This window comes from Papaver somniferum, chromosome 10 (genome assembly GCF_003573695.1).
Source record: "Papaver somniferum cultivar HN1 chromosome 10, ASM357369v1, whole genome shotgun sequence".
Taxonomy (NCBI): domain Eukaryota; kingdom Viridiplantae; phylum Streptophyta; class Magnoliopsida; order Ranunculales; family Papaveraceae; genus Papaver; species Papaver somniferum.
Genome location: NC_039367.1, coordinates 93,121,302 through 93,145,916, shown reverse-complemented (window position 1 = coordinate 93,145,916; position 24,615 = coordinate 93,121,302). Strand labels below are relative to the sequence as shown.

The window sequence follows — 24,615 nt, the reverse complement described above, 5'->3', positions numbered from 1 at the left end:
AGACATGCGATATTTCTCGAGTCACAGATAAGTATCCTTCACGATTTTGAAGGTCGAACTCTAATCTCATAGTCCCCAAGTAATAACATGTAGTAATGTGGGTTTGAGGAGTTGAATGGTATCGATGTGTCCCAATCTTTAGAGACTCTTGCGCTGATGGTTTCTAAATCTGTTACATGAAAATTGTATGTCTGGGATACCTCATGTTGGTCATGTGGGTGTGTGACGTACGGTTCTTCATTAGTCCCACTTTGATATATGACTAGGGATTCTCATCAACTCGGGATTCTTGGAAAATGAAATAAGACCCTTTTAGCGTATGAGATTGAGTTTTCAAAGTGGGAACGCGATACTCTATGGGTTGGAGACATCCATGGAGAATCGTATCGAGGTACTGGTCGCGTGTGTCTTCATGCATAAGATGAAGCTATTGTTTGGCCATTACTAGGTGTCTTGATTCACGCAAACTTATGTAGCTGAATCATCTATCAAGATATGTCTTTCTTCTAGGAGAACAATGTACACCTTCTAGCAGAACTATGGATGTGTCTGAACAATTGATTTGTAGTGACTTTGTTGATGGGATAGTTCTCTAGAAATATTTTAGACATTTATGCACGCGGTATAATCGTGTTTTGACCTGAGAAAGTCGTGAGTGATCGTCATATCTTTTCCTTCAGCCATTACGTCTGACTTTGATACATGAGGCAACTTATTGAGCCGTCTTTTTAGAGAGAAAAATCTTTAATTGCGGGAACTTGTACGAGCTTCTGGATGAGTAACTTATGGTATGGAGTTGTAGTATCGGGTCCTTCCTATGTTTACTTCAGTGACAGTAGTTGATTGTGATTGCATGTCGAGTAATGAAGTTTTATTCGAATTGTTGGCCTCACGAATATCACTTCATATTTATTTTCCCTTGATAGGTTCGGGTGCGAAGATATTCTCCTTCTCCATCTTGGGTGAATTGAGGTCCCATCGTAAAATGATACTGGATAATCGTTGGTGTAGCTGAGATGGAGGCTCATCGATACTTGGTCGTAACTCATAGGTCTAGTTCCTCTTCATTCTGACAGAACGGGTGTTGAGATAACATATCGACCAGCAGCTTTGCGTTTTTGGATAAAGCTGAGTTTTGGTCGAGCCTCGTCTTGGGATCTAGTTTCGCCTCATACTTTGTGGTGTTCTTGTCACGATACGCTGGAGAAGGAAGGGAGACAACATGTATCTTTCTTGGAAGTTTATGACCCTACGTGGCTCTGCAACGCTTTTGACCAGGTCACGGATTTCTTGGAGCCTTTCCAAGTTTCTGCTAAGTTTATCATGTAGGCGACGAAACGACAAATCCAACGGAAAAAGAACTAGGTCAATCAGATACAAAATGAAAGAGTTATAAGTAAAATAATAAAGTGAAGTAAACTTCCCGAGTCCCCTGTGATTAGGTTGAGGGCCCTTGACCTAAACCAATTTTGGAACAAATATTCGTCAGAATATCCAAGTTTAGAGCGTCATCTGGTCTTTGAGGGTGATAAGGTCGGCTGGATGGTTGCTCCTTTGCTCCGTCGCGTTTGTAATGAGTTTTATCTTCTCCGGTGAGGTCGATTGCAGGCAAGATCCCGTCAGTGCTATTCTCAGCAGTTTTAGTAAAATTTGTACTCGATATAGATTTGTTGGATTTATCCCTACTAATAACTTTAAAGGCGTTCAGATAAGTCTGGATGTCGATCTAAGATTTTGCAAGATTCTGTTGAGTCTCCGGGAGTTCTCCTTGGTACATATCCAGCGTTTTCAAGGATTAACAGTAGATTTTTATGAAAATAGGTTACTAGGGCGTTTTGTTATGCAGGAAGAGATCCATGTGATTCGGGATGCACTAAGCTATTCACTAAGGTCAAACATTCGTCTGAGAGAGAAAACTACTGGTAGGGATAACTCTCTCGGCTAAATATGTGATGGATTTATTGAGACTGAATCAGTGGAACGTTTTTGTGATCGGATTGATGGAATCGGCTTCCTTCCTAATAGTGACCGTGATAATATCTGTAACTGAGTGAACAACCTCCCACTGTGATCGCCAAAATGTAGTTACACTACACCATTTTAAGGTTTTAGCAACCCAGAGTAGCAACAGCGCTAGTGCAGTTGCGAAATTGCCGTTGCTAATATTTCGCAACTTCGTATTGCTGTTGCTAATTTCGCAACCGGTTGCGATTAGCAACTGCTAGTTGTTCATGCATGCGAAACGCGTGTGTGGTGGGGAACACTTTGACTTATGTTTACGCCAAAGTCAAAGTTTGGTCAAGTACTCTTCTATTTTTTTCCACCCCTTCAGCCTTATCGTCCTTATATTTCCTTAAAGAGTTTTCTCAACATTATCTTTTTTTTTATTCTCTTTCTTCTTCAAGCTGCTGCTCTGAAGAACCCTAGTTCAGCAACAACTTCAAACCCTTATGACCAGATCGATCACAGGACCACCATTAATCTCTTCACTTCTCAAGACCCATCTCGAATTCAAAAGCAAACCCTAGTCTCTTCTTCAAATGACTTCTTCTTAATCAAGAGCACAAAGTCATCAGTATCAGCTTCAGACCCCCTTTTACAAAATCGATTGAACCACAGCAACCCTAGTTCGATGTGCAGGTAATAATCGTTTTGTTTTGTGTATATGATGGTTTTAGGTTTATGTTTGCAAATGGATTTCAGTTGGAATTTTTATTACAGTTGGAAGCATCGATCTGAGATTTTAGGTTATTTGTGAGATTTGGAAGCATCGTTCTGATAATCAGATAATAAGGTCCTCCTTTTGCACTAGTTTTATGATTTGGGTTCCATTTTAGGTTTGGTTGTCTGTGAGATTTGGGTTTCTGTTTTTTTCGATTTGAGTTTAAATGTTATACCCAATTTCAAACTCTCTGCAATTAGGTTTTTTTTTCAGTTTATTATCTAATATAATTTTTTCCTTTTTAGGGTTTTTCAAGGTTGAACAACTTGAGTACTTTGAAGAAAGATCTATGTTGGATGTTGTTTTTATCAAATTCCAATTCAGATTGAGTGGATCTTTCTTCTCACTGCCACAGAAGTGTTTTTGGTGCTGTTAGTTGTGGAAATTATCATAAGAATGAGGTAGTGATGAAAGTAATTCATCCAGAACAACAGACGGGAATCTTATTTTGATACTTTAGTTAACATGTTTTTTTTTTTTTGATTTGGTAGTACAAGTTATTACAAGGATTGATGAATTTTAGTGTTGGTTTTGTAATATTGTATATTTAAATTGTTAGTGTTAGTGCCAATTTAGATGGTGATGTTATAATTTGAAGTTAGCCCTAGGTATTGTTTCTTCTATGGGAGACTTGTTTAATTTTTTTTTTATTTCTTTTAACTTTTTATAGTTTAGCAATGTAACATCTCTTGTCCATTTGTTCACAATTGATAATCTGAAATACTCTAATCAAGAGATGCTACTCTCCTTCTCCACTGGTAATTGATCAAGGATTTCGAATGTAACTGTGCATACCATGAATGAATCGAGCAGCACCAAGGTAATTTGAATGTGCATCATTTTTCACTCCTATCAATACATTATGATAAGCGCTATTAGGGGTTTTTCTCTAATGGTCATTTTAATCATTTCATAGGTGCTAGTAACCATCTGTAAGACCCTTTGACTCTATTCTCAGCAAAGCGAAGAAGCTATAAGAAGGAGCTCAATGCAACCAGGAAAAACGCACCTCTTGACACTAAAACATATGTCCATCTAGTGTTGGATAAAAAGACTGATAGAAGAGAAAAAGGGGTACAAGTTCTTGTTCGTCTCCTTATATATTTTTCTGAAATGGCATGAGTGTCAAATAAGGGTCTGCCTAGATGCGTATATTGCTGCTTTGTTATATTTTTACTTGAACCGTTTTAGAACTGTAGTTGTATGACAATTATGTTCTAGTGTGTTTAGATTTCATAAAGTATTAATAAGATGATGGCTTGTTATGAATTTTGTTATGGATATCGTCTTTGGTTAGACTTATATTGAAGTTCTAAGTCATGCATCTGGATTTGGGTAATGAATGGAAATTAGTCTGTCTTATTAGGCTGTATTTGTGGCCCTATTAATATTCCAATTAGATTTGATTTAGTTCTATATTATTGGTTAGTAGGAATGGGGATGTAGCTAGAGTGGTAGCTATTAAAATGATTAGTTACGTACTTATACAACCAGAATTGTATTGTATTATTGCTTGTAAAAGTGGAACTGCGCATATGGTAAACTAGATATTCACTTGTTGTTTCTCCGTAATGTAAATTCTAGTGGGAGCGCAGTGCAAAGATATTGCATCTGCTCTCGCAAAAGGGCTCTGTAAGTGATTGAATGAAAATGTCATTTTGATGTTGATTTTTTCTTTTACTTGGATTTGATTAGAATGAGTGGGGATCTGACTTTTCTTCTCACTTCATTCTTTATATTTATTGTATAATTTGAAGATCATTGTATTTCATTTCACTGATTAAAGTGAGTGTGGTTGTACTGTGCTCACATGTTTAGTAAACTGCTAAACTCTTATCTTCTTATCAATGATTGTGCAAACCATCTTTTTCAAGAACCATTATGTCAAATTGAATTTTTGCATTGTGTAAGTAAATCACAACTCTTACCTTATTCCCTCGCTGAGGGGGCTTGGTTTCATATTCTAGGTTATTTATTTTAGATTTCGACGAAGAGTGCGAAAGAGGGTAGTGAAGTTTCGAAGAAATTCAAGATATGCCGGCTCATAGCAAAGTTGTTATTGAGGAATTTGCGAACAAGTATCCGGAAGGGGAATTTGCGAACAAGTATCGAGGAAGCTGTTATTCTGATATGCAACACAGGTCTTATGCTAATCTATGTTGGTTGTCCGTTTAAATTTATTTTGTATTAGCTTGGATAGTATTGCACTTGGAATTTTATTATTCAGTCTTTTAACTAAATGCTGTCATTTTTAGTACGATCCGGTAAGTCTTTGTTGAGATCTTCATTACATCATTTGCATTTTATTCATTAAGCCATTGGGTCTGGTGGGTTTTCATAATTCAACAGTTTCTAATTCTTGCATATTTGTGTAACTGGCAGTTCTAGCACATGTCTATTAAACAACAAAAGGTGACGATGGATTCAGGTAATCTTATTACTTGCTCTTATATTGTTTGTATCAATATATTGTCATATTTATATGTGATATATGAGTTACTTGACACCCTTAAAGTTTCGCAGGAATCAGCAAAAGCTTATGTCATGGGCTGTCTATAGTTGGTGCTGGTGGTGCCTCATCTGTTTGATTTTTGTGATGAATGGGTGGTGGTGGTGGTGATGTAGGTAAAGGTTGGAGGAAAGAGTATCACTTTCAAGATATGCCCATGTAATATATGGTTTTCATCCCTCACTTACCTTCTTCTTGAACTTAAAAGAATCAAAGGTTGCAGAAAAGAGAGTGTGAAATTCTATTAACTATCTTAACATTTTTGGAACAAGTTGTGTTGGGGAATTTTCAACTTGATTGGCTTCTATTTACAGCGGACATGTTCCTTTCCTGGAAATTGCATGATCAACAACAGGTTATTTCTATTTAACTTCCTGTGTAAATCCAGATAAGTTTCTCATTTTTTGGATGCCATAGAAATTATGCTTTTGTGAGCTGTAGTGAGTGGTAGTTTTGTTTAGGTGTTTGAAGATGAAATTGTCATTTCACTCACATATTTCTCATTCAGTCGGATTCTTTATTACAGTTACCGTGGACATCTGATGACGGCATTCCAGGCCTAAGAGGTATTAATGAAAGATGATACATGCTTTGCTGATGAAACAAGTATCGAAGGAAACTACTAGGGGGCTGATTTTTTATCTGTTTCACATGGATGTTTTTATTTTGTTATATTTTCTTTACCCTGGAGGGGTTTGGTTCTGTTATGCAACTTTTCATTTTGTGGTGGTTGCTCCTTGCAGGTCAGCCGTCTGGTTCTTGCTTATCATGGAGCTTATCGGAAACTCTTTGCGGAGCTAAAGGTTTTATTTTTCAGACAACAGATAATGTGTTTCTTTATTAGCTTATGATACTTGTATATATTTGTATCTCCTGAAAGTGAGTTTCGGGAGGTTGAGCACGAACAATCTTCGCCCAAACTACGCACAGTGGTCGTTCAAAGGCTGCTTCAGTCACAAGGAAGAAGGATTAGGGCTGGTCTTAGGGAGGGAAGCAGATGAAGAGAGAGATCAGAGAACAAGTTATTGCTCTGAGAGGTTATGAGAAAGATGATCGTAGCTTGGAAAATAGATGACCTATTTATAGCTGGATTCTCTAATCTCAAGTCGGTGAAGATAAGGATTGCTTTCCGTGCCGTGCGGAATAATTCTCCCGTCTCTTCAGGAATAGAGATAAACTTGGTTGAGTTTATCTCATTATTCCACCGCCTTTATTATCTTCCGCGGTGATAAATAAGCCGGGTATTTCTCACACGTGTCGTAGACCGCCAGATCAAAACCCTAATTGATATCCCCCCATTTGTGTGAAACTGAATCAGCCTTTGTGATGACGTATTTGAGAGAGAAATATTCTCTTTAGCCGAGTTGGCCAAGATAGAGAGATATTCTATGATTTGTGAGAATGACTAGGATGAGTCACATGAAAAGGAATGAAATTCCTCAGGAATCGTGTGCAAAGTGTCAGAGGAGCTGATGCTGATCTCCCTCTCTCCGTGGCCGGTCACACATGTCATGTAAAACCATATTATTGTTTGTAGGTCACTTTGTTAAGCATGTGGTGCTCAAGAGAGCCTATCCACGTTTTTGGACAGACATGTATAACTCAGGCTCAATTTACTAGCCGTGAGTGTATTTGAGAGGCTGAGAAATAGGCTTTGAGCGCTAGGTAATGCGTGCGCCTCTCAAAAAAATCTCTCTGTGATCTTTGCAGAGAGATTTTGAATCTCTCATAGATTTTTGCAGAGAGATTTTTGCGTACAACTCAAAAATCTCTCTGTGATTTTTGCAGAGATATTTTGAATCTCCCAGAGATTTTTGCAAAGAGATTTTGAATCTCTTAGAGATATTTGCGGACAACTCAAAAATCTCTCTTTTGCAGAGAGATTTTGAATCTCTCCGAGATTTTCGCGGACGGCTCAAAAATCTCTCTGTGATTTTTGCAGAGATATTTTGAATCTCTCAGAGAATTTTTCCGGACGGATCAAAATCTCTCCAAATATTTTCTTAACGGATCCGTATCTCTCAGAGGTCAGCTGGGGCTCGGCCTTGAGAGAAAGAAAAGGCTTTGTACACCCGATTAATGTCTCTGCGAGACTTTGGCAGGGGTGTAAATAATACCCGAAAATACTCGGCCTGCCTGTATCCGCCCGAGCCCGCCTGTACCCGAAGTAGCCCAAAGCCTGTTATGGCCCGTCATGGACCACCCGACTTGGCCTGGATTAATTTATTGGGCGGTCTCGGGCTTTGCGATTAAGTATGATGCCCGGCCTGATACCCGGCCTGGTGCCCGGCCTGAAAGCCTTCTATGTGCCATTAATCATTTAATATCCTCTTAAAAGACTTAAAAGTTACAATTTTATAATTGTCAATTTTGTGTCAAGAAAAATAAAATATATAATTTCTTTTTTACTTATAATTAACCTTTTCAAAACATTAATGGTAATATATTTTCTTATTAAAAAGTTTATTGTACTCTAATTAATTATCTATTATAGGCTAAAATTAAATATTTGTCAGTGTAATTTAAATATAAAATAATACTATCACTTATGATATGCGATGTTGGAAAGGAAAGGATATTGTATTTAATACCGTTCATTTGAAAATTCAAACTTAAAAAAAAAAATCAAAATAGTGGCATGTCCGGCCCGATCTGGCCTGCCCGTATAAAAAGCGGGCTTTGGGTAGCAAATTATCTACTTGTGCCCGGCCTGTCCGGCCTGAATTTGTTTACGGGCTCACAAATATTAAGCCTGGCCTGCTCGGCCTGTCTTAGTTTTTGGGTCGGGCGGCCCGGCCTGCCCGAATTTACACCCCTTTGGCTCACTTGTCTTTGACCAGCGTATCTTTCAGAGATGTGCTATGAATCAACTGTGTGTCCATATGATGAGCCAACAATACCAGTGTATCTCGAAAGGATGTCCTAGGAGTCTGTCGAAAGGCTCAGAGGTAGAATAACCAGCGTATCTCGTGGGGATGTCCTAGGAGTTATCCGGAAACCTCAGTAAGTCGAGTCAGAGCCTAGAGCAGACATGACCAGTGTATCTCGCGATGATGTACTAGGAATCAGTCTTTGATCTCAAATAGGGTGAGTCGTGCTTATAGGAGATACACAAATCTCCGCTCTGGGTCATAAGTCCACCGGGGACGTATTTACGCATCTACAGAGCCTACATGACCAGCAGCATCTCATTGAGGACGTATACTAGGAATCATGGAATCACAATCAACTGCATCTCGCGAAAACGTGCTGGAATTGTGGTTGTTCTGGTTCATAAGTCTGTCGGGGACGTTTTACGCTCTACAGAACCTACGTGACCAGCAGTATCTCGTTGAGGATGTGTGCAAGGAATCACGGCATCACGACCAGCAATATCTCGCGGGGACGTATACTAGAAATCGTGGCTAAGGATGCCTTGAGGACCAAGGACTTAATCTCTCCCGTCAGAGTTGAATTTTGTCTATAAAATTGAAATGACATTTATACCCTTTATCCAAATTTCACCATCTACAAGTGGAAATATGAAAAAACCAGTCACACACCTCTTGGGACCTTGCGAAAATAGATATCCATCCTCCGTAATGGCCAGTAAATTTCATGTTATTTTCTATTTACTTTACTTGTAAAAGTAATAAGAATTAGATAGTACTCTTAGTCTTGGAATGCAAAGCATGTATCAAGCAACTTTTTTTTTCCTCCGAAGCATATGTATCAAGCAACTGTACGCCTTGTGGTTATATTTTTAGTTCATTCTAGTTTCATGTGAATTTCATTTTCCATGACTTGCAATTGCTAAATTCATTTACATTTAGCATGCAATTCCTATTATATAGTTTGAAAAAGAACACTCCCATTTTATTTCTCAATGGGTTTATATGTAGCAGGAGTAATCGATGTAAGCAAGATCAAGGGATAAAATATATGGGATATTGGAGGAAACTATTATGCAACAAAAGTTAAATTGGGACTTGTTGAAATGTTGATTTTCTAATTTCTTATTGCACTTGGATGTAAATGAAAAAGCGTAGAATTAATATGAAAATATCCACCGACGAAAATTGTTATATTAATGAGTATTTTAATGATCAAAATGGTAGTTGCTTCTTTTTTTCTTTCTCTCTTTCTCGTAAGATTCATAACTAAATTTCTATATGCAATAAAACTTCATTTAATTAGTTCATTATTGCCGGCTATAATTCTATAATATAAATGGTGTAAGTGTTATAAATGTGTATTGTACGGGTTGTAATATAGGAAATATTTAGGGTTTTACGTTTATTTTACTTAGATGTCCTTGTGTCTAGTCTATATAAATAGAGGTTGTATTCTCCCTTCTTGTTCTACACATTAATAAGAATTCTCCTACTCTCTATTTTCAATCTTTCACACTACGTTATCAGCTACGTTGCACTACCGCTAATAGGTAATTTTTTTTTTCCTTCTAAACTATATTAGTTTATTTTTTTTCTTTTGTATACTCTTTTATACAATAGAATTTCTCTAATTTTACTGGTTTGATTTTCCTAATCAAATCAATCAATAACCTGATAGAGAGAACACATATTTTTTATATTTTCTTTTTTCTGGTCCGTTTTGATATCAATGAGTCCCAAAATGAGATACAACTAAATCTTTTGACAACCCATCCTTTCACTATTCTGAAAGTATGTTAGGGTCTGCAAAGAGGATTAATTTGTTTGTTTTTTTTTGTTTTGTTTTCTTTTATTCTTAAACCTAGAAGTACTATTGTACTAATGATGGGTCGTTCAGTTTGTTTCATAAACAGTAGACTCTGTCTACCTCACCTTATATACGAGACAAGGCTTTATGCATGAATCCATTGGATAATCAATTGAATTAATCACTTCACATATAGAATGTAGATTCAAATATGCTATTTTGTCCTATATGACAATAATAGCACATGTCAAGGATCCTGATACTATTTTAGTTTCTTTTGTTACAAAACTTTAATTTATTTTATGTATGCCTATGCTTTTATAGCTAGGGTCAGTATAAGAATATTCTTTTTAGCTTTTGTCCGTGACACAGTCTATAATGTGCCAGTATTTTCACGGACACAGACTTTATTATCACATCTAATAGCATATTAGTTTATCGTTATTGTTTGTAGTAGCGTTGGAAATGTTTGTTTGCATATTAATTATTTATTGGTCATTTCTGGCTATGCCGTCTAACTAATAGTTATTTCTTTATTTTTATTTTTATTTTTCTCTTCTTGGTCATGTCTGACTATGCCGTCTAACTAATTAATATTTTTTTTCCTAAAGGAATATATGGATTTTGTTAATGGCAAGTTTGCAACAAATGGTGAAGATACATGTCTTGTGGACAGTGCTACAACACATACAATTCTTCGTGACAAACGGTTTTTCTCCCATTTAACATTAGTTGCGGCTACTGTTAGTACAATATCAGGGACCTCTAAACTTATTGAGGGTTTTGGAAAAGCCTTATTAATGTTACCTAATGGTACAAAAATCCATATTAATGATGCCCTATTTTCAACAAAATCTAACCGAAACTTATTGAGTTTTAAAGATATTCGTCTTAATGGGTATCATATTGAGACAACAAACGACGTGAACAAAGAATATCTATATATTACTGCAATTGTCTCGGGAAAGAAACAAGTATTAGAAAAGCTTCATGCTTTGTCTTCTGGATTGTATCATACTATCCTTATTGAATCACATCTTGTGAATCATTTGAAGACTTCTAATCCCAGTGTTTTTAAACTTTGGCATGACCGTTTGGGTCATCCGGGATCAACTATGATGCATCGAGTTATTGAAAACTCATATGGATATCCTCTAAATAGACTAAAAGTCTTATCATTTAATGATTGTCCATGCATCGCTTGTTATCAAGGAAAATTGATTATTAGGCCATCATTAATGAAAGTTGGCATCGAATCACCTAATTTTCTGCAACGAATTCAAGATGATATATGTGGACCAATTCACCCTTCGTGTGGACCATTTCGTTATTTTATGGTTCTTATTAATGCTTCAACACGATGGTCACATGTTTGCTTACTTCCGACTCGTACTGTTGCATTTGCTAGACTTCTTGCACAAATTATTAAGTTACGAGCTCAGTTTCCATATTTTCCTATTAAAACTATTCGTCTTGATAATGCTGGTGAATTTACCTCTAAAATATTTAATGATTATTGCATGTCAATTGGCATTGATGTTGTACACTTCATCGCCCACGTGCACACTCAAAATGGCTTAGCGGAATCATTTACTAAGCGCTTACAATTGATTGCCCGACCATTAATCTTAAGGTCTAACTTCCCATTTTCAACATGGGGTCATGCAATATTACATGATGCAGCACTGATCCGTATAAGACCAACCATCTATCAAAAATACTCACCTGTACAACTCGTATATGGGGATCAACCAAATATATCTCATCTTCGAACTTTTGGTTGTGCTGCATATGTTCCCATTGCTCCACCACAGAGAGCGAAAATGGGTCCTCAACGTAGACTCGACATATATGTTGGCTATGACTCTCCATCTATCATTCGGTATCTAGAACCTCAAACAGGAGATGTGTTTAAAGCAAGATTTGTTTATTGCCAATTTGATGAATCAAATTTCCCGTCGTTAGGGGGAGATAAGCCAAAACTTGAGGAACGTCATGAAATTTCATGGAATACACCATCATTAGCCTACTTTGATCCTCGTACAAAACAATGTGAACTTGAGGTTCAAAGAATCATACATTTGAAAAATATTGCAAACCAAATGCCTGATGCATTTACTGATACGGGTAAGGTAACAAAATCACATATACCTGCTGCAAATACTCCTGCGAGAGTAAGCATCCCAGAAGGACATCATGATAATCAGTCCACGAAACGCTTAAAGCATGGAAGACCTCTTGGTGCAAAGGATTTAGTTCCGCGGAAAAAGAGATCAGTAGTTAGCATTTCGGAAAAATCCATTCTCTCTGAAACATTGATTGATCAATCAAATACTGATACACAAGTTGCACCTGAAGAGGCACATGTACCTCAAAACAATGAGATCTCTATAAACTATGTTGGTACAAGAAAAAACTGGGATAGGAATACAATTATTCCTGATAGTAAATTTTGCTTTTACAGTTGCTTTGGATATCATTGAAAATATTGATGACCCTGAACCACAATCTATCGAAGAATGTCGTTGTAGAAGCTGTCAACTCATTAGTAAAACGTGGAGTTCTTGGTCCTATTGTTGTAACTCCTGAAAATGTAAAAGCTGTCAGATACAAATGGGTATTCGTACGAAAACGTAACGAGAAAAATGAAATTATGAGATATAAAGCTCAACTCGTTGCGCAAGGTTTTTCACAAAGACCAGGTATTGATTATCAAGAAACTTATTCTCCATTGATGGATGCCATCACATTCCGGTTTCTTATTAGTTTGGCAGCTTCAGAAAAGCTTGAAATGCGTCTCATGGATGTAGTTACAACTTATCTTTATGGGTCACTTGATAGTGACATTTATATGAAACTTCCCGAGGGATTTCGTATGCCTGAAGAAGATAAGTCCAAAGATCGTAGTGTGTACTCAATAAAACGTCAAAGAGATCTATATGGACTAAAGCAATCTGGAAGAATGTGGTATAATCGCCTTAGTGAATATTTACTGAAAGAGGGATATACTAATAATGTTATTTGTCCATGTGTTTTCATTAAGAAATCTAATTATGGGTTTGTTATTATTGCAGTATACGTTGACGATCTAAATCTTGTTGGAACTCTAAAAGAACTCACTAAAACCGCTGCTTACTTGCAGAAGAAATTTGAGATGAAAGATCTTGGTAAAACTAAGTATTGTCTTGGTTTACAAATTGAGCATGTCTCAAATGGTATATTTGTCCATCAATCTACTTATACAGAAAAGGTCTTTAAACGATTTTATATGGAAAAAGCACATCCACTGAGTTCCCCTATGGTTGTGATATCACTTGACGTGAATAAAGACCCATTTATACCTAAAGAAGATGGTGAAGAACTTCTTGGTCCGGAAGTGCCATATCTAAGTACAATTGGTGCTCTTATGTATCTTGAAAATTGCACAAGGCCAGATATTGCTTTTTCAGTTAATCTGTTAGCTAGATACAGTTCTGCTCCAACTCGAAGACACTGTAATGGAATCAAGCACTTATTACGTTATCTTAGTGGCGCTATTGATTTAGGTTTATTTTACCCTTATGAATCTAAGTCAAAACTAATTGGGTACGCAGATGCAGGTTATCTTTCAGATCCACACAAAGGACGATCACAAACTGGGTATTTGTTTACTTATGGAGACACGGCTATATCTTGGCGGTCAGTGAAGCAAACAATTTCAGCTACATCTACAAATCATTCTGAACTAATAGCAATCCATGAAGCAAGCCGTGAGTGCGTCTGGTTAAGGTCAGTAATACATCATATTCAAGAATCACGTGGACTTCCTTCAACTAAAGATTCACCAACAATATTATACGAAGACAATACTGCTTGCATTGCACAACTAAAGGAAGGATTTATCAAAGGTGATCAAATAAAGCACATCAGTCCGAAGTTTTTTTTCTCACATGATTTACAGAATGATGGTGTGATTGATATCCAACAAGTACGTTCAAATCACAATCTAGCAGACCTCTTCACTAAGGCATTACGAACTTCTACATTCAAGAAATTAGTTCACAAGATTGGAATGCGTCGACTTAAAGATTTGTAGGCCAAGATTTCGCTGAAGTATCCATCAGGGGGAGCATCATTAGGACTTAAACGCGTTGTACTCTTTCCTTCGTCAAGGTTTGTCCCACTAGGTTTATTTGTCAAGATTTTAATGAGGCAGCATATGCGTGTCTAATACTGTTCTGAGTCTCACACATTTCAGGTTTTTTCTCTCTTGATTTTCCTGATATATTTTGCGACTTAGACACAGTGGTCATCAGAGGGAGTATTATAAACATGTATTGCACGGGTTGTAATATAGGAAATATATAGGATTTTACATTTATTTTACTTAAATTCCCTTGTGTCTATCTTATACAAATAGAGGCTATATTCTCCCTTATTGTTCTGCACATTAATAAGAATTCTCCTACTCTCTATTTTTCTATCTTTCACACTAGTAAGAAAATTTTAACTTCTGTGGCACAAAAATTGAACGCAACGTAGTGTATCCAACGGAGAGGTTATTTTACCAAATTGCCCTGTTAAAAGACTTTTAATTCTTTTTTCTATGGCGTTCAGCAGAGAATATCAAGCCCTAATTACAAATTGTGGACACAGGTGAGGCAATCTTAAGATCGTGACTATGTTACTGATTGGAGCTTGTCATGTTCTTCTCATACCTAAATTTGGAAGGATAATCAAAGAAAAGAGAAAATCAGCATCATCATCTGGGGATTATTGGTATGAATCCCTTAACTAACCTCATGATTTTGGAAGATTCTTATAAGAATTGCATTTTGAATACAAAATATCATCCAACACTGATGAACAAATTATCATTGAGTTAAAAACCAATAATTTGTTGTCGCTCAATTGTGGTGCAGTACAGAAGGAACGGTGTGGAAAGATGAATAAGCCATACATCTCTCAAATTGGGCACCTGCAAAAATCGATATAATGGTCAGTAAATTACATGTCATTTTCTCTATATTACCTGAAAATTGTTGCAAGTAGTGAGATCTAGATTTAGAATGCTTGGATAAGCGATATATGTTTTGGATCTGTTTCAAACGGTTTACTTCGGTAGAATTTGCAATTGATGTTAGTGTTTTGTTTTTCTGCAACAAATCGGATATCACCAGATTATCTTCTTCCCTTTAATAATTCAATGTTGCTTTAATAATTTAATCTTTTTCCTTCAAAGTAAAGATATAAAGTGCTGGTCAGCCTGGTCCATTGAAAACAAATTAAAAGCCAATTACTATTTTGCAGAACATGAGTGTTTGAATCAAACCCTTTATTTTGTTTCAATTCATGGTCTGAACCGAGTCCAAGATACATCCTACTTCATATTATCATCTGCTATACCATAGTCGAATAGGCTTATTTTCTAAGATTGTTGGTCGTTAATTGTATTTCAAATTGAATGAAGTCACAATTGACGACAGAAAGTAGACAATTTTTATGGGGAGGACTCGTTTTATTCGACATTCATAATATTACAAACTATATCTTAGAAGAACTCATCCCTTGCTCTCTACTATCTCCTCATCTCCATATCTTCATATCATCAGTGTCTTTCTCTATCTACTTGATATTATAATGGCATTGGAAGGGATTCTTGTTAATGGTGTGACTGAAATCATAAACAGGCTACTCCCTGTTATTAATGAAAAGATTAGTCTGGCATGGGGTGTGAAGGATGACTTGAGAAAGCTTATGACAACCTTGGAATCTATTGAGGCTTTGATCTCTGATGCTGAGGAAAAGCAGGCAAAGGATGCTACTGTGCGACTTTGGTTGAAAAGGCTTAAAGGTGCTGTTTATGATGCCGATGATGTTATAGATGGATTCTCTTATGAAACCATGCGTCGTTGTGAAATGGGAAACAAGCTCAAGCACAAGGTACGAGACCTCGTTTCATCCTCCAATCCACTTGTATTTCGTTTAAGGATGGCTCCGAAAATTCGAGCCATGAATAAAAGCTTAGATGAAATCTACGACGATAAAGTTAGGTATACGTTGAATACTACTAGTGATGAATCTAGTATTCCTCATGTTAACCACACTAGAGAGCAACATAACCGACTAACTGCATCTATAGTAGATGATTCAGTGCTTATAGGAAGGCAGGATGCGAAATCAGACATAGTTAAGGTGCTAACTGACAAGTCGTTACCACTAGAATTATCATTGTTAGGGAATTCTACTCAACAAGAGAAAGTTTCCATCGTGTCTATAGTGGGTATGGGTGGTCTTGGTAAGACTACTTTAGCTCAACTGGTCTACAATGACGAGTCAATAGAAAAACACTTTGAATTAAGAATGTGGATTTGTGTATCTGATAATTTAGATATCTATAGGATCCTAAAAGAATTTATAGAGTCTATTTCTAAAAGTGTATGTGGAGATATCTCAAATGTTGATATGCTGGCAACACAAGTTAAGGAAAAATTGAGTGGCAGGAAACACTTGTTAGTACTGGATGATTTGTGGAATGAGGATGCTGCAAATTGAGAAAAAATAAAGGGTTTTCTTGTCTATGGTGTTGAAGGCAGCAAAATACCAGTCACGACATGCAACCAAAAGGTTGCATCTGTGGGGGTAGAATTTATAATTTACAAAAATGAACAAATGATGAATGTTGGTCATATATCGAAAAAAAAGTGTTATCTGTAGGTGGACCAGTACAAACTCCAAATATGATGGTTTACCACTTGCGGCGAACTCTCTTGGAAGTTTTTTGTACTCTAAACGAGACGAAAGCTACTGGTTGTTAATCAGAAACGACAATAATTTGAGGGATACACCAGTCAATAAAAGAGTCATATCGATCTTAAAGCTGAGCTATGATAACTTACCTTCGCCTTTGCAACAATGTTTCTCATATTGTTGTACATTTCCGAAGGACTCGGAAATAAAACGAGAGACTTTGATTCGGTTATGGATAGCAGAAGGATTCCTTCAGCCATCCAGTGAGGTACACAATAGATCAGTTGAAGATATTGGAAACGATTATCTTGAGCTTTTGTTGTGGAACTCGTTGTTCCAAGATATAAAGTTGGATGAACTAGGTGTTATTGATAGTTGTAAGATGCATGACTTTGTGCATGATCTTGCAACCAGTGTGGTAGATAGTAATGAATTTGCAGTTATGCAGGCAAGAGATGGGAATAAAGATGTTTCAAAAATTCGTTATTTACAATTGGTGTGTGACGAAGGATCATCAGTGACAATTCCCAAGACATTGTGAGAAGCAAAGAATTTGAGAATAGTTGTTGCCATTTATCCAAGGAAGTACTCTTCAGAAATTAATAGTTTCTTTTCTAACAGGCGTTTATGTGTTCTATTTTTTCGGTGAGTGGGAGATAAACTTATCTTTTTCGGTTCCTAAGTTTAAACATCTGAGGCACCTAGACTCTCAGGTTGTAAAATCGATTTATTACATGATGCTACATTAAATCATTCTTACAACTTGCAGACATTGGTATTGTGTAAGTGCATAAATGTATCTGTGCTTCTTGGTGGAATTGGGTCATGAAAAAATTTGAGGCATCTCGATATCTCCGACTCAGATATTAAACTTTTACCCAATTCCTTCATTAGTCTCACTAATTTGCAGAAGTAGAATCCTCACGGGTGCCGTAAGTTCGAAAGCTTACCCGAAAGTGTTGGGTTGTTAAATCATCTAAGTTTCCTTGATGTTTCAAATACATCAAACAAAAACTTACCTGATTCAATTGGTTGCATCAACTACCTAAAGATGTTGCAATTCAAGGGGTGTATGTACTTGGATGCATTACCTGTATAACCTGGAGCATTGACACAATTAAGGTGTTATGATCTGGGTGGCACTAGCATTAAAGTATTGCCTGAATCATGCATTAGCAACCTCTGCAATATAGAGATGGTAAATTCTGGATGCTGTGAGCTTCCAAAAGATATTAAGAGTTGGCCGAAATTAAGACAGCTTACACATTCTAGATCAAATGCTCATGGAAAGTCTAACTTGCCTTGGAACATTAAGAACATACATGGTGAGGAAAGAAGCAGATACCTGTCGAAGCGGAATTGAGGAGTTAACACCACTAAACTCCCTCCGCATGTTATATATAGTAAATCTAGAGAATGTTAGAGGAGGAATAGAAGATGCAAGAAGAACAAATAAAGGAGAAGCTAAATATGAGAGATTTACGGTTAATGTGGAGGTCCAATGAAGAACACTCGGACGAAGAATGCTCGGACGATGAAATGTCGTCGGAGGGTCTCCAGCCTCATCCTAATTTGATAATTGTTGATAATTGTAGGGGTTAAAGCCTCCAAAGTGGATGGAGGGTTCATTGTCTAATTGCCTTCTTCCGAATTTGGATTCTTTATTGTTATCAAATTTCAAGAGATGTGGGTATCTCCCAGCTTTGGGTATGCTCCCATGTCTTAGAGTGCTTGATATTTGGAAACTAGACTCGTCAAGTGTTTCGGTGAAGAATTTTATCACCACCAAGAAGAGAAAGAAGAAGGCTGTAATACTAAAAAGTTATCTTTATTCCCTTTGTTATCTATGTTGGGTATTCTAGATTGAGTAATTTAGAAGAATGGGTTGGTCCCCCAACTCCTACTCCTTCGGCGCCATATAATATTGATAATGCTTTCACTTCCCTGGAGCCTCTGGATATCTGAAACTGCTCCAGATTGGGAAGCATACCAATAACTTCATATTCTTCTATGAAGAATTTGATATTAAAGCCGGTGTCGCTGTAGTACAGTGCTAAAGTTACTGGGTGATGATACCAGTGACCTGAGTTCGAAACTCGCCAGCACTAAATTCTTTACCGATCAAAAAAAAAGAATTTAATATTAAACGGTACCAATGACGGGATTGTAATGTTGTTCTTGGCTCCAAGTAGAGGAGAACGGCGAGGAGGAAGTTTAAGCTCACTCCATCCATTGCAATATCAGAGTCTCCAGAGCTGATACATTTCTCGCTGGGTGTGCTTCTCCAAAACAATACTCCAAATCTGCATTCTCTACTTTTTGTTTTTTTGATCGGTAAAGAATCAGTGCTGGCGAATTTCGAACTCGGGTCACTGGTATTATCACCCAATGACTTTACCACTGTACTACAGTGACACTGGCCACTATCTACATATTGATGGCTGCTCTGATTTTCAAGGATTTTGCAGTGATGATCTCGACAACAACAAACAGTTCTCTTCGCTCAGTGAATTTGATGAGATGTCCTGTTTTAACGTCTCTGCCTGATTTACAGTTATGGACTTCTCTTCGGCACTTAACCATATGGATGTGTGATAAATTGAAGGAGTTTATACCCTATGATCTTAAGAAAACCCTCATCTTTCTTGAATCTCTCAAAGTGGATTTTATTCAAAGAGAAGGGCAGCAAGTACTCTATTTTTTTCCCTTTCTTTTTTTTCTTAATACAATATGAGATTTGTCAGGAACCATGGACAAATTAATTCACATGAAACATGGTTTTGTTTACTGGGTATCATATTATTACTACTTCTGTGGCATCTATCACAAATGCTTGGTGCACATGTGTGTACTTAATACATGCCAAATTGAAAATTTTCTTGCAGAAACACCAAAATTCAATAGACAACTGACTCACTAGCCCATTTTGCATGTAATTAGACAGCTGTTTTAGTTCTTCAACTACATTGATTTAGAGTTAGTGATGCAAGATTTGGACCTTTCATTGTTGGTTATGTTGTTGTAAGGTTTCTTCGCCTACCTATTTGGTTTTCTTTAGGTTTTCCCTGAACTCTCTACAAAGATACAATTGAAGCATGGAACTTCAAATGGTAATGGAGTCACAAATATTATGGAATCTGCTGTTTGTGTCACCAATGTGGGGCCTGTTTACTATGGTGAATTCAAGAGAGCAACTGAGCGATGTTAGAGAATAGGATTTTGCTGATGGTATGATCGGTGAGATGAAATTGCAAATGTTCCGTTGGCACTTATGCGTCAGGATTCTGCCTCACTGACTTTATCAGGCGAGAACATTCTACCAGAAGTCTGCCTCACTCCCCCACCATTGCAGCTTTGCTAGTCAAGATAGTATCTTCGTTTATTCTTTTACATCGGAATCTTATCTGATGTAGTTGGGAGAGGTCACAATAGTTGGATATTCAGGTGACCTGACTGATAGGGGGTGGTCTGAAACGGAGAAAAAGAGCACAAATATGCTGTGTAGAACGTGTTCCTTTGCATGTCTAACATTGTCAGATTTTTCTTTGGATGTCTTTCTAACACTGAGATTTTAGTTATGATGTTTCAAGTGAAACCGTGTCATTTTTATTTTCGTGCCTTGCATGTCCAGATCTCTGTTTCTATGGGAGTGACATTCTTCTATAAGGCAGTTGGATTGCACAAAGGACGGAAGGTGATTGCATTTTTAGGAGCGAATAGGGGTACGAATTGGAGGGTCTACCAGGTAATTTTGCATGCTCTTGTTGGTATATTTGTGGGTACATTGGGTGGTCCGCATGATATAGGCTGTTGCATCACAGTGGGTCCTCTATCTTTGCAGGTAGGAGTTCCTCCAGGGGTGTAGTACATATGACTGAACTTAGACAATGAACCAGCTGTAGGTGGTGCATTCTTGTCTTCAGTCTTTACATACTTAGGTAGCAATTATGAAGAAACAGCATTATCAAACTTATGCTACTTAAAGATTTTTCTGAAGTAATTTCTGAACTTTCGGAGTTTAAAATTGTCTGTTTGACGTATTTTTTTAAGAGCTGGAATCGGAAATGTAAACATGACCAGAAAAATCAAGCAGAACTAGTACTTGGATTTTGAGAAACTGTGCAGATAACCATCTTTCTGTCTCTTTGACTTCTGTTGTAAGAGCAAGTCTTATGATGGAAGAGTTCCATCTTCCACGCCACCTCAGCATTTGAAATTGTGGATGGAAGTGCAAGTGTAGTGGTGGGATAGTGAAAACGCTATTCTTAATAGTAAAAAAAAAAACGCTATTAAAAATAGCACAGAAAAAACGCTATTCTTAATAGCACTGCGTTTTCTCAACCGTTAGATTTCAACAACTCATTTTAAATCTACGGATAAAAAAAAACGCTATTCTTAATAGGATTTCTTGTCTTCTACTTCGCTATTCTAATTAGCGTTTTCATGGATTCCAGGGACCCTTCCATCAATTCATGGAACCCTGCTTGGATTTTCTGTGGAAGACCCCAACTTGGAAGCCACTAGACTTGACATTCCATGATTTTTCCACACTTGAAATAGATTGGATTCCACAGTAAGACTTGCTCTAATTGTCCCTGGAAAGTCCCTACATTAAGACCAATCTTTTATAACAAATATACATAAATCAAAGAAGATCCGGCAGTGTCACTTCATTCTTGTTTTCAGTTTGTACAATACAGCTAGACCAATCTATTACTTTCTACTAACCATATGAATTCATATTCCTAACCAAAGCAATCCGAACTTGAAAATTCTACCATAATTCAAAAATAATTTTCTGTATTCCTTTCTAGAAATTCATAAAATTTCTAGCATGGAAATCACAATAATTTCATGTTAATTGCACACTTCTTTTGCAGTTTGTAAATTCATCTACATTCAACTAACAGGTTCTTTTCATTTCATAATGGAATTATGAGTTGTAGCTTTGTAGGAGTAGCAGAAGAAACCAAAATGAAGGTAATTCAAGAAAATAGATTAAGGTCTACATGATTGCTGTCCTTGGATAGTTGATTTGTAATGCAATTAAGTTAAGCATCATTCCACATTTTACTAAGTTCTTTTTTTCAACTCTAGGTACTTAAGATAAGATATCACCTATTTCATACATAGGGTATTGTCATCTTCCCTTATCTTTTAGGGTTGGTTGTTATAGGTGTTTACAAGGAGACTCCTTCTTCGATAAGACAAATGCTTAAAGTGGCAAGTGACAAATACTTGAACCACTTTGTGTGATGGCAAAGACATAATAACATGATCAATAATTCTTCTCAACCATTGATATTCCACCACCTTCTTAACAAAGGTATGGTGGTCCTCCACAAAGGTGGTGGCTTACAACCTCAACAACAAAACAAAAAGGAAGGAATTTCTCAATTTTCATGTCGCGACAATGCCATCCAACTAGATAATAGTCCTAGATGTAAGCCAATTCCAACTTTGCATATACCACCTTCCTACCCTTGGCCCTTATGTTGTCCTACTACTAGTGGATTGATTGATCACCTAATCAATCAAATCTCATCGTACGGTCCATTTACCCTGGGTAGGCCCCACAGGACCCACAAAAAACTGCCAGCCTGTGGGTAAATTAAAATACAGGTCGGCGTGTAAATCGCCTCAAATAAAACGGTATTACCGACATATTCACGGCAACGAGGCCGCCGACCATTACGGATGGGCTTGAGTTAGCTCTACTGAAAAAGTCAGATTCCCCGACAGATCTTTAAAGTCTGACTCAACCTAATCTTTTCCGTTATCTTTCTCTGACTACTCCCCCATTCCTCGAACCATCTAACGTTCAAGATTGACCTTTCTAGAAAAATTCCCTCGTTCAGCACGTGTGAGAAAATGTAAACTGCTAGTCTGAAAGACTGAAATCTGAATGGACTTCTTGGGATTCAAAACTTCCAGCCAGTAGCCACCTCATCCAATCATCACATTGAGGTGAGGTGTCGAGAATCAATTGGATATCTCCACTGACACCGTCCTCGATGTACAGATTCTTTTATTTGATACAGTGCATCAATCTCTAAGTTACATTATTGTACTCAAAATTTTACTTATCCCCATTTCTCTCTTTTCAGTCCTTCCCCTCCTTTCTTTGTATCATTCATCAACTTTCTCTCTGATCTTTTCACACTCTCCTCCACCACCACTCCACTCTACTCCACCACCACCACTACTCCATTTTCTGCCACCAAAAATGGCAAAGCTCTTGCAAATTCTGCTCTCGGTGCTGCTTGTTCACTTGATTTACGCTTCGACGGCGACGGCGGGAAGGATGACTGTAAAGGTTAAGGAACAGATAATGTGTACAATGTGTGATGCTTGTGAAAATCCGTGTGAGCCACCGATTACTTATGCATCTCCACCGCCTCCGCCAACACCGTCACCGCCACCACCAACACCGACGACTAGCGATTGTCCACCACCACCTTCTCAGAGTACTCCGGTTTATTATTACTCACCACCACCACCATCAACTCCATCTTACACACCGTACACACCACCAGCTATAGGTGGATTAATTAAACCACCACCCAGTGGTTATAATTTATATCCTGGACCACCACCACCTAATCCAATCGTACCTTACTTTCCATTCTACTTTCATGCCCCTCCGCCACCTTCATACTCTTCTTCAGCTAATTTGATCAAAATCAGGAGTTGTTTTTCAGTGATTTCTCTTGTTTTGGTTTTTCTTTGCTTTTTTTAGTAGGTAGTTAATAGATCTGGAGTTCACCAAATCATCCCTTCAAGGAAACTTAATTGATTAATCAGTAGCATTTGAGCACGACAGGAGTACAGCCAAGAACACGATTGAAGCCAATAAGAAGAAGATAAGCTTCAGAGTCGTTTCTCCAGAAATGGGCAAATCAGACTGATTCTTCAAAACGGCAAGTTTTTTTGCTTCAGTGGCTCTCCAAAATTTCAGGTTGATTTTCGTTGAAATATGAAAATTCTACAGTAATTTGAAATGCAAGGAAATATATAATATATTGTATTATTATTTATAGATTTCATGGAATTATATTTATAGTTTTAAAATTTCACATTAGTTTCATGTTACTTTCATTCTCTGTGTTTTGGAGTTGTTAAACTCATTTACATTTACCATATAATTTCCATGATTTGATCTGTAACAGAACACTTTTTATTTTAGGAAATAAAATAAGTTCTTCTCATTTCATTTCATTTCATAGAAGGATTGTGTGCGGTAGAGTAATGGTTATGAAAGTAAGGAAAATCAAAGTAATTCAAGTAGGTTACTACCTTCCAAGCATATGAGATATATGAGTAAACTGTAACCGAAAAAAAGGCACCTGAATTAGTGTTATTTCCTGTTTTTGCTCTAATTATTGTTCATATCTAGTGGTTAATGTCCGGCAACAGTTTGTAATTGGGCTACTTATCCGGTCTTTTGGTTGTTCTACTTAGAATGATGGAATTATTATCTTAGGTTGTCATCATTTAACTTTATATTTGTGACATCTTACAAAAGTAAACAACATTTATTTGGCCTCTCCAACTACTGGTGAAACTTAAAAAGACCAAAATCAACAATTGCTAGGTGAAAAAGACATTTAAATTTTGATACTGTTTAAATGGACAAAAATATAAAAATAGCCAGGATGTTAACAGTTTCATCCTACCCATTTTCAAATATTTTTTTTTATTTTTAATTTACATCAGGATGCATCCAGTTTCATCCTTGCTATTTTTTAAGTTTAAATCAGGATGAAGCCAATTTCATCTTTGCTATTTTTTCGGTGTTTATTTCACCCATACTAATTTTTATTCGTCCATTTGAACCATGTTTTAAAAATATTTGAACAAATGACCAATTTTCCGTTTTGAAAACTCTATCATAATTCGAACTCATGATATGATACGTCAGTAAGTTTGTAACTGAACATTTTTCATTTGGGGAAATAAATTTTTTCTACTGATT

The 24,615-nt window shown here is 36.9% G+C and overlaps 2 protein-coding genes and 1 long non-coding RNA gene across 10 annotated transcripts; all 3 read left to right on the top strand.

Annotated features, from left to right (window-relative positions):
• Positions 1–2,372: 2,372 nt before the first annotated feature.
• LOC113316934 lies at positions 2,373–6,819 on the top strand. Of its 7 annotated transcripts, none has more exons than XR_003343105.1 (9): positions 2,394–2,640; positions 2,968–3,542; positions 3,639–3,796; positions 4,690–4,863; positions 5,105–5,150; positions 5,246–5,390; positions 5,546–5,586; positions 5,758–5,797; positions 5,975–6,819. It is a non-coding gene; the product is annotated as an uncharacterized LOC113316934 (long non-coding RNA). The 7 variants fall into 7 exon arrangements; XR_003343106.1 differs by having other exon boundaries at positions 2,968–3,123; positions 3,457–3,542; positions 5,246–5,586; positions 5,975–6,132; XR_003343102.1 differs by adding an exon at positions 2,722–2,794 and having other exon boundaries at positions 5,246–5,586; positions 5,975–6,132.
• Positions 6,820–14,514: 7,695 nt separating this feature from the next.
• LOC113316188 lies at positions 14,515–20,757 on the top strand. Of its 2 annotated transcripts, none has more exons than XM_026564408.1 (5): positions 14,515–14,669; positions 14,818–14,888; positions 15,581–15,833; positions 20,272–20,385; positions 20,482–20,757. In XM_026564408.1, the coding sequence occupies exons 3-5, from the start codon at positions 15,648–15,650 to the stop codon at positions 20,503–20,505; spliced, it is 324 nt and encodes a 107-aa protein (XP_026420193.1). In that variant the 5' UTR covers positions 14,515–14,669; positions 14,818–14,888; positions 15,581–15,647; the 3' UTR covers positions 20,506–20,757. The 2 variants fall into 2 exon arrangements, with proteins under 2 accessions (XP_026420193.1, XP_026420192.1); XM_026564407.1 differs by having other exon boundaries at positions 14,813–14,888.
• A 1,759-nt stretch (positions 20,758–22,516) lies between these two features.
• Positions 22,517–23,848, top strand: LOC113318786 (leucine-rich repeat extensin-like protein 1). The gene has a single exon (XM_026567038.1). The coding sequence runs from the start codon at positions 22,867–22,869 to the stop codon at positions 23,377–23,379; it is 513 nt and encodes a 170-aa protein (XP_026422823.1). The 5' UTR covers positions 22,517–22,866; the 3' UTR covers positions 23,380–23,848.
• Positions 23,849–24,615: the final 767 nt, after the last annotated feature.

Bases quoted from the DNA above. Each gene is read 5' to 3' on its own strand.
- LOC113318786 (XM_026567038.1), top strand. From the start codon at position 22,867: ATGGCAAAGCTCTTGCAAATTCTGCTCTCGGTGCTGCTTGTTCACTTG.
- LOC113316188 (XM_026564408.1), top strand. From the start codon at position 15,648: ATGACAACCTTGGAATCTATTGAGGCTTTGATCTCTGATGCTGAGGAA. The intron at 15,834-20,271 runs GTACGAGACCTC...TTGCATGTCCAG, and splicing joins GAAACAAGCTCAAGCACAAG to ATCTCTGTTTCTATGGGAGT. The intron at 20,386-20,481 runs GTAATTTTGCAT...CTATCTTTGCAG, and splicing joins CGAATTGGAGGGTCTACCAG to GTAGGAGTTCCTCCAGGGGT.